The sequence below is a fragment of the Physella acuta genome, unplaced genomic scaffold, assembly GCF_028476545.2.
Source record: "Physella acuta isolate Inbredline_101_S28 unplaced genomic scaffold, ASM2847654v3 ptg001885l, whole genome shotgun sequence".
NCBI classification, from domain to species: domain Eukaryota; kingdom Metazoa; phylum Mollusca; class Gastropoda; family Physidae; genus Physella; species Physella acuta.
The window spans coordinates 81,137-91,318 of record NW_026733391.1 but is presented as its reverse complement, the minus strand read 5'-3'; the positions used below and the strand labels follow the sequence as shown (position 1 = coordinate 91,318).

The following is a 10,182-nucleotide window of genomic DNA, read 5'->3' as shown; positions in this document are numbered from 1 at the left end:
ACAAATCCATTTATATAAAATTTAGACCATTTTACCTTAAAGTAAAATAATAAAAATTAAATTCAACACTAATTCACACAAGTCATTTTTTTTTGTTGCAATACAACTTAAAGGCAAACTTTATATGCAGAATTATATATGAAGATTGCATCAAAACTATACAAGTTACTTTTATTGATTTTCACTATTGTAATGCATTTTTAAAATTAGACATATCATGGCCAACTTCGTTAAAGCTAATCTCTTCTCTATAGCTCATAATTAGCCTTTATTGCATTGTATTGTAAAAAAAAACACTTTGTCCTTTGATTAATAATACATTGTAAATAAATAAAATGTACTAGTAAATAAATCATAAAATGTACATAATTGAAAACATTTTCCCAAAACGTTCAGTATTTTACAAAATAAATATTAAATTAAGACCAATAACAGTTACATCCAATCGAAAAGATAAGCTTATTCACAAAACGTTTTATTGCAAACAAGTTCGCCTTGTATTTTTTTTACACTAAATGAACAATTGAAAACACTTGTCAAAAAACTGATTAATACATATGTTTGTGCTCTGTTTGTTTCCAATATAAACAAATGGTTTGAAGCACTGAAAACACCCAACTTTGTTTAACATAGCACCGTCATTTTTCAACAAGATCATAAGACATTACAAGACACAATCCAGTGAACAAGAGCAAAGAAATGGAAGGCGTGTAGAGTAACTGTGTGTGCTCGGATGCCATTTCTCTTTAAATGATAATGAGACACCTGATTAATTCTCTTACAAGACTTTAAGGAAATAAAAAGAAGGAAAAAAATATCAATTAGTTAAAGTGAAAATCTGATTTGAACATTTTTTAAAAAACAAACAAGACAACTGAAATTTGTTATGATGAATACTGAAGTGTTAACTTTGTGAGAAAATGAAACTAGGAGTTGCAAGTCAGACTTGTTTCATGGAAAAGGCATTAGATTAGGATCATCAAACCTCTGATAAAAACTAACAGGGGCTACTGCTAGCTGGGGTAGCCTCAGATATCCAGCTATATTAATTGGAACAATCTGTGATAGGTAGGTAGCCTTTGCATACAGGTAGCCTATAGATGTAGGTAGCCTGCATATTTCAGTTTATTCTCTGGTGTTATTTAAACAAGAGAGCTGCATTGATAGCAGTGTCAGAGTGTGAGAAAAAAAAAAGAAAATTGAAATTATTCTTGATAGTTTGAAAACAAAACAAAACAAAACCTGGCATGAAAAAGACAACATAGCCAGATAATTTTTCCAAAAATGATTGCACATTGTTTTCTTTTTTGGTTGCAAAATATGTACATGCTACTTACAAAAATATCCTTGAAACCTCTGTACAAAATGACAAATTTACACGCAATAATGTAAAATCTAACACACAGCAGAATAAACTGGGGTGTGCTCAATCTGACCACCTCAATTTTTACTTTATCATGAACATAGGCTTGGATGCTAAATTCATTTTTTTTAATTATTAAAATAAGGCCAAATTAGTGTAATCATGTTGATTAATGTATGTTTCTTTAAAGTAGGTTCCTTAAAACTACAAATTTGAACATTCAGCCAAAAGACTTAAAAACTCTAAAAATGTTTCATATTAAATAGGCCCTAACTCAAACTGTCACGTTTGTTTAATCTCAGCTAGGATAACCCATCAAAATAAATACATTTAATTCAGCAGGGACAAACTGATGTATTTCTTAACTTGCATTTATTTCTTAACTCTCTCTAATTAAATGTAAACCATGAATGAATTCCTTTAGACCGACATATCATGAAGTTCATCTGAACATGTGAAACATGCTGGCTTAACATTTACACTTCAAAACCTCACATCAACATCTGTACACTTTCTATAGAGTAGTCTCTTGGTAGCTGTCATATCCATCAAGAACTCTGCTACCATGGTTTTAAAATACACCTGAATATCAGAACTAAATACTATCTCTTTTTATTTGAACTCTGACTTAGAAGAGTTCTTGTTTATCTTGCCATGAACATGACAGGGAGTTCAGGCCCGGGGGTCAGTTGTGTTCGAACGGAGGGTTTGATGTCAAACTGGTCACTCTTCTTCAGCCAAAATCTCTGGAGAATCTGGTGACAAATTAACACAAAATTAAACATCTTTTGTAACTTCAGTAAATAACATGGTAAGTATTTTTGCATTAAATTTTGTCAGTCATTTGATATAATATATAAAAAATTTTACGAGAAAAATACTGCTTGTATTGTCCAAAAAAAACCTAATTTTCAATTAATTAGTTAATGACCAAACACTTTAAAAGGTAGATAAAATTACTAAGTTACCCCAATAAAAATACTATATTCTTATTAAAATAGTTTTTTTTTAAAAGTCACTAGCTAATAAGCCTAAAATATATAACAGCCATACTCAATATTTATTTTATAATTAAACCAATAGTTGGTAATTATGTTTTTTTTTTTAAAATAAATTCTAAGAAAAAAGTTTGATCTAGGTAAACAAACCTGCACAGTGGCCAGATAAATCTGTGTTTCTGCTATTCTTCTACCTGGAAAAAAAATATATATTCAAGTAAATATTCTAGCTCAAGTAGATTTATTTGAGGTTAATTTAGGTAGCTTTACTTTATTTTCTAAATAAATAAACAAAATTAAGCTAAATAATATAGTTATAAATAAAAAGTTTCAAAGCATCTGTATTTAATTAACCATTAGCATTTAATTATTGTTTTTAAAAAGAGCAGTAGTCAGGTACTCACCAACACAGCTTCTTGTTCCAAAACCAAATGGAATCAAGGAAAAGGCTGGGGCAGTGGACTCCTCGGACCCTCGCAGCCATCTCTCTGGCTTGAACTCATCCGGGTCAGGAAAGATTTTCTCGTCTCTGGACATCACATACAGGTTCATCATAAGGATAGTCTGGGAATCAACAAATGAGTTGTTTCATTTTCTTTTTCATATTCCAGCATTTTAAAGAATTTTATGTTACTATATATAGCATTTTGGACAAAAATTAAATATTCTAAAATTTTTCTAAAAAAAAACTGTGAAGGGACTCACATCCTTAGGGATGAAATATCCGCCTACTGATGTGTCCTCTGTGGTTGTTCTGGCATTCATAGGGATGGGTGGGAACAGTCTCAATGTTTCCTTGACACATGCCTTCAAGAAGGTCAAGTTCTGCAGGTCAGCGCTGGTGGGTTGGCGCTTTCCTAAAATGTTGTCCACCTCGTTGATGAGGCGCTGCTGGACTGATTCGTTCTTGGACAGGAGGTAGAAGAGGAAGGCCAGGGAGTTGGCAGTCTGTGGAGAAAACATTACGGCGCCAGTTGAAATTTTGGGTAACGTCTGGGTATTTTTTTTTTACATGTCCCGAATTTAAAGCTTTAAGGAATTGTGGTGTAGATTTAAAATTAGGATTGTTGTGTATATTAAATCCTATTGCTGATTCCCATTAGTGTTCAACAGTTACACCTCCACCCCACCCACCTTCTACATAGAATAATAAATAAATAATTTAGAAAAGGTAGTAGCTCAATTAATGAAACATTTAGAAGAGACTTACAGTATCAATTCCGCCCATGAAAACTTCGATCACGTTGTCCACAATCTCATTCCTAGACAGCTGGTGGGTGCCCACGATAAATTTCATGAAGTCAACATGTTCACCCTCAACTGGTGGTACCCCACTGTCCAGTTCTTTGGTCACTTCATCAATGCGTTGATTGATGTGTTCAGCAGCTGTCAATAGGAGTACAAGTATTTAGTTACATATAGACTTATATTTAATATAGGCATTTACATATATATATATATATATATATATATATATATATATATATATATATATATATATATATATATATATATATATATATATATACACATGCCTCAACTCATAGGCCTACTCACATATGTACATAAAGCCAATGGATGACTGGACCTACCGAAGTCATAGATTTTGTCCCAGGACTGCACGTGCTCCCTCCATGGGCGTGTCCGGAGCAGCTTGTGCAGATTGGCGTAGACCATGAGCTGGTGACCTGTGAGGAACATGGTGGCAATGGACTGGATAAAGGTGTTGACCTTCTCGGACACCTCCCTGTCCAGACACCCGACCCTCTTGTTCAGCATGACGTACAAAATCGCTAGAGAAACAAGTTGAAAATTTCACGTTAAAATGTTGAAAGATACATTGGATGATAAACAAAGACCATTTACCTCTGTCTTTCCTCTAAATGTTATATATCAATTTCTATGATATATATTATCTTCCTACAACATCATTTTTAAATGACCAGTAAAAATCAAACAGTTTTTGTTAATATAGAGGCCAGAGGCGTACCCAGGTTTTCGGTGTAGGGGGAGCGCAAATAGCAAAAAAAGGCGCCGAATTTGTAATATCTTCTATATAAGTATATATATATATATATATATATATATATATATATATATATATATATATATATATATATATATATATATATATATTTATTTATTTATTTATTTATATATATATATATATATATATATATATATATATATATATATATATATATATATATATATCACACTACAACCAAAAACAATGAACGCAGCATAATCTGTTTCGTAACCCTTGTAAAAAAAACTACATTATAATTCCTGGGACAAGCGAAAAGGGGAAATAATCAATATCTTAATATAAATATGTATATTCTACATATTTTATTATAAATATCAAAACAAATCAATAATTACTTATGAATCTAATAAAGTAGCTTAACATTATTTGTTTTTACAAAAGTGTTTTGTCTACAATCAGATCTAAATATATTGTCATCATAAATGCTAAAATATTACAGCATAATGAAAGTTTTTAAAATCAGAGTTGGTATAAAAACTAGCTTTACAAAGTAAAAGTAAAACAATCGGACTGAAATCATACAACTAAAATATTGGTCTTCCATTACATATCATTCACTTTTTAATTAGCTACTGACTTTATGTGTTCTTTAAAGATAATTTTTTAACATTATGAGAAGGTATGGGTTAGATCACTGCTCACACACCTTTTACTGGTAATTGCAAAAACAATATTCACAGAGATTTACGTTTCAATAGCTATGATTCTGGCGGCATGGTACTTTGGTGCATCATTACGCGTTCCAAATGTACTTAACAGATCAGTTCGTTGCGGGTTGGGAGGAGGGGTTCAACTTCATTCACCACTGTCCTGTCACTTTAGGTCAATTATCCAATCCAGCGTATACCAAGGTGTGACATTAATGTCGCTCTACACAATTGTGGTGGTAAGGTGGGTGTGGATAACCAACTCAGAGTGAACATAGCGTCAGTTTTTAGATGACAGTTCTAAACATAGGGGTCATCCATAAATGACGTCACGCTTTTTTGACGATTTTTACCTCCCCCTCCCCTCCGTCACACGTCGTCCCAAAAAGCCAGACCTCTCCCCCCCCCCCCCTAAAATGACATCACACCTCAGCCTACAACCCCCCTCAAAATTGCAGTTAAATTTTTTTAAACAGCTAGATCTATATTTTCCCAAAATCTTGTCTGAACTCTGTCAAAATATAGTATTTTAATCAATTGTTATTACAATTTATTAAAACAGTTTTCTAAAACGCAAAATAACGTCTAAACTTCGTTTTCTAACATTGCTTTTTTATAATGCAAAAGTGTGACGTCGCACCATCTGAACCCCCCCCCTCCCCCTCATCACACACCGTCATAAAATTTCGGACCCCCCTACGATTGTGACGTCATTTATGGACGACCCCATACATATTCAATTACGCATGTATACTGATTCAAAAGTAGATTTAAATAAGTAGCGGATAACTAACTGTGCGATCAGTGTAAGTTTAAATTGAGTTGCTGTTTTTATATATATATATAAAATATAGCATTGTTCAAATATAATATAGATCTAGATCTTGTAAACTAAAATAATTATTAATAGAAAGTTGATACTGTTTCATTTAATTTGTAATCGTAATCAAACTGTCATAATACTACCACTTCATCGTGATGATGTCGATGACCTTGTCAAAATTTCCCCACCGCTACGCAGTTCGACCATAAGTAAATTTAAATAGAGGTGCCACATTAGTTGTATTTGTGTCTGTATTGTAATTTTAAAAAATAAATTACATGATTTAAACTGTATATATAAAGTAATTATGATTGAAGTTTTACATGTAACATTTTCTAATTCAATTATTCGTAAGCAAATACATTATACAGTTGCCTTAAACTTAACACCCCTCTTGCCAAGTGGTCCTGCCTGTAGAGGTTTTTTAAACAGTGCAATGCATCGTAATGGTTATTTTTAGAATGACAAACTGATACAGCTGCTAATACGTGTTGTAAACGTTGACTCTACTAGTCTATTACTGTTATAATTAATTGCTGCATGACATAAATCTTGTGATTTGCATAGATTTGCCGACCAAACATACGTTTTTAACAAATATCAATGTTTAAAACTTTGAGTTTAAAAAGTTTCCAAAAAGGCGCCACTTTGCTAAAAATGGACAGAGGGGGAGCGGCCGCTTCCCCTGCTCCACCCCTGCGTACGCTACTGATAGAGGCATCGAGAATAAAGTTATTTATAATTCGAGCAGGGGCCCAACACAGCCCACATTGTATTGGCCGACATGTATTGGGAGCTGGTTGGTTAAGTGGGTATGTGTTTAGGTAGCCAAAAAGCTGGTGTATGTGCTTAGGTAGCCAGACAGCTGGTGTATGTGTTTAGGTAGCCAGACAGCTGGTGTATGTGTTTAGGTAGCCAGACAGCTGGTGTATGTGTTTAGGTAGCCAGACAGCTGGTGTATGTGTTTAGGTAGCCAGACAGATGGTGTATGTGTTTAGGTAGCCAGACAGCTGGTGTATGTGTTTAGGTAGCCATACAGCTTGTGTATGTGCTTAGGTAGCCAGACAGCCGGTGTATGTGTTTAGGTAGCCAGACAGCTGGTGTATGTGCTTAGGTAGCCAGACAGCCGGTGTATGTGTTTAGGTAGCCAGACAGCTGGTGTATGTGTTTAGGTAGCCATACAGCTTGTGTATGTGCTTAGGTAGCCAGACAGCTGGTGTATGTGTTTAGGTAGCCAGACAGCTGGTGTATGTGTTTAGGTAGCCAGAAAGCTGGTGTATGTGTTTAGGTAGCCAGACAGCTGGTGTATGTGTTTAGGTAGCCAGACAGCTGGTGTATGTGTTTAGGTAGCCAGACAGCTGGTGTATGTGTTTAGGTAGCCATACAGCTTGTGTATGTGCTTAGGTAGCCAGACAGCCGGTGTATGTGTTTAGGTAGCCAGACAGCTGGTGTATGTGTTTAGGTAGCCAGAAAGCTGGTGTATGTGTTTAGGTAGCCAGACAGCTGGTGTATGTGTTTAGGTAGCCAGACAGCTGGTGTATGTGTTTAGGTAGCCAGACAGCTGGTGTATGTGTTTAGGTAGCCAGACAGCTGGTGTATGTGTTTAGGTAGCCATGACAGCTGGTGTATGTGTCTAGGTAGCCAGACAGCTGGTGTATGTGTTTAGGTAGCCAGACAGCTGGTGTATGTGTTTAGGTAGCCAGACAGCTGGTGTATGTGTTTAGGTAGCCAGACAGCTGGTGTATGTGTTTAGGTAGCCAGACACACTGTTGTATGTGTTTAGGTAGCCAGACAGCTGGTGTGTGTGTTTAGGTAGCCAGACAGCTGGTGTATGTGTTTAGGTAGCCAGACAGCCAGTGTATGTGTTTAGGTAGCCAGACAGCCGGTGTATGTGTTTAGGTAGCCAGACAGCTGGTGTATGTGTTTAGGTATCCAGACAGCTGGTGTATGTGTTTAGGTAGCCAGACAGCTGGTGTGTGTGTTTAGGTAGCCAAACAGCTGGTGTATGTGTTTAGGTAGCCATACAGCTGGTGTATGTGTTTAGGTAGCCAGACACACTGTTGTATGTGTTTAGGTAGCCAGACAGCTGGTGTGTGTGTTTAGGTAGCCAGACAGCTGGTGTATGTGTTTAGGTAGCCAGACAGCCAGTGTATGTGTTTAGGTAGCCAGACAGCCGGTGTATGTGTTTAGGTAGCCAGACAGCTGGTGTATGTGTTTAGGTATCCAGACAGCTGGTGTATGTGTTTAGGTAGCCAGACAGCTGGTGTGTGTGTTTAGGTAGCCAGACAGCTGGTGTATGTGTTTAGGTAGCCATACAGCTTGTGTATGTGTTTAGGTAGCCAGACAGCTGGTGTATGTGTTTAGGTAGCCAGACAGCTGGTGTATGTGTTTAGGTAGCCAGACAGCTGGTGTATGTGTTTAGGTAGCCAGACAGCTGGTGTATGTGTTTAGGTAGCCAGACAGCTGGTGTATGTGTTTAGGTAGCCAGACAGCCGGTGTATGTGTTTATGTAGCCATGACAGCTGGTGTATGTGTTTAGGTAGCCAGACAGCTGGTGTATGTGTTTAGGTACCCAGGCAGCTGGTGTATGTGTTTAGGTAGCCAGACAGCTGGTGTATGTGTTTAGGTAGCCAGACAGCTGGTGTATGTGTTTAGGTAGCCAAACAGCTCAAGGTAGCCAGACAGCTGGTGTATGTGTTTAGGTAGCCAGACAGCTGGTGTATGTGTTTAGGTAGCCAGACAGCTGGTGTATGTGTTTAGGTAGCCAGACAGCTGGTGTATGTGTTTAGGTAGCCAGACAGCTGGTGTATGTGTTTAGGTAGCCAGACAGCTGGTGTATGTGTTTAGGTAGCCAGACAGCTGGTGTATGTGTTTAGGTAGCCAGACAGCTGGTGTATGTGTTTAGGTAGCCAGACAGCTGGTGTATGTGTTTAGGTACCCAGGCAGCTGGTGTATGTGTTTAGGTAGCCAGACAGCCGGTGTATGTGTTTAGGTAGCCAGACAGCTGGTGTATGTGTTTAGGTAGCCAGACAGCTGGTGTATGTGTTTAGGTAGCCAGACACACTGTTGTATGTGTTTAGGTAGCCAGACAGCTGGTGTATGTGTTTAGGTAGCCAGACAGCTGGTGTATGTGTTTAGGGAGCCAGACAGCTGGTGTATGTGTTTAGGTAGCCAGACAGCTGGTGTATGTGTTTAGGTAGCCAGGCAGCTGGTGTATGTGTTTAGGGAGCCAGACAGCTGGTGTATGTGTTTAGGTAGCCAGACAGCTGGTGTATGTGTTTAGGTACCCAGGCAGCTGGTGTATGTGTTTAGGTAGCCAGACAGCTGGTGTATGTGTTTAGGTACCCAGGCAGCTGGTGTATGTGTTTAGGTAGCCAGACAGCTGGTGTATGTGTTTAGGTAGCCAGACAGCTGGTGTATGTGTTTAGGTAGCCAGACAGCTGGTGTATGTGTTTAGGTAGCCAGACAGCTGGTGTATGTGTTTAGGTAGCCAGACAGCTTCAATTCTGAACACCGGTGTTGAACCTGCCCGTGTGGTGGACTGCCTCTAATTCAGACCAGATGCTGTTAGTCGATCAAGTCTTGCTTGAATTAAGGTACTCGGCGTGACGGGGGAGGTGAGGGGGGACGGGGAAGGTGAAGGGGGGGACGGGACGTCAGGTTTGAGCTGCAGACCACAGGTTCGTAAATTGAAGCCCTTTCTGTCAAGTCTTGTCAACAAATGTCAAGACGAATCGGAAACGTCCGGGCCGAAACAATGGATTGTTCGTTTCCGGATGTCAATTACCGGCAACTCTGTTTGGGGTGTGAGAGTTCTCCCCCTGTTTTCTTGTCTGCGGTTTCATACGGTCAATAGCACACGATGAAAAGTCGCTATTTAAAAAGAAGCTATTCTAAAGGGAGCTTGAGGGAATCGCGGAAGGAATTTCCGCTAGACAGAACCGCTGAAGTTGATGTTAGAAAGGGGAAATTATACAATACATGTTTCACGAAGATTTTAGCAATGCGAGTAAAGAAATAACCAGTGTTTCTTCCAGACTTTTTTCTCCGGGGGGGGGGCACTTGAAATTTTCGGGGGGGGGGGGGGGGGGGGCGGTAGACTTTCTTCGGGGGGGGGGGGGCGGACACTGTTAAAAGTATATATTTTCTATATAAATTATATAAATTTTATTTCGTTCGGGGGGGGCGGTAAAAAATTTTCGGGGGGACTTCGCCCCCCCCCCCCCGAAGAGATGCCTGGAAGAAACTCTGGAAATAACAATAATAACAACAAGAACAGAGAGCGCTTTCAATGACTAAAT

The 10,182-nt window shown here is 38.0% G+C and overlaps 1 protein-coding gene across 2 annotated transcripts in view; it reads right to left on the bottom strand.

The window, feature by feature from the left end:
• Positions 1-255: 255 nt before the first annotated feature.
• Positions 256-10,182, bottom strand: part of LOC131931060 (cytochrome P450 27C1) — an 86,493-nt gene continuing 76,566 nt past the window's right edge. For both annotated transcript variants that reach the window (XM_059287750.1, XM_059287751.1), the window contains exons 5-10: positions 3,954-4,154; positions 3,572-3,747; positions 3,067-3,309; positions 2,766-2,925; positions 2,512-2,555; positions 256-2,118 (exon numbers count right to left, since the gene is read on the bottom strand). In XM_059287750.1, the coding sequence (XP_059143733.1) occupies positions 2,008-2,118; positions 2,512-2,555; positions 2,766-2,925; positions 3,067-3,309; positions 3,572-3,747; positions 3,954-4,154 (935 nt within the window). In that variant the 3' untranslated portion in view covers positions 256-2,007. The remainder of the gene's footprint in view (positions 2,119-2,511; positions 2,556-2,765; positions 2,926-3,066; positions 3,310-3,571; positions 3,748-3,953; positions 4,155-10,182) is intronic.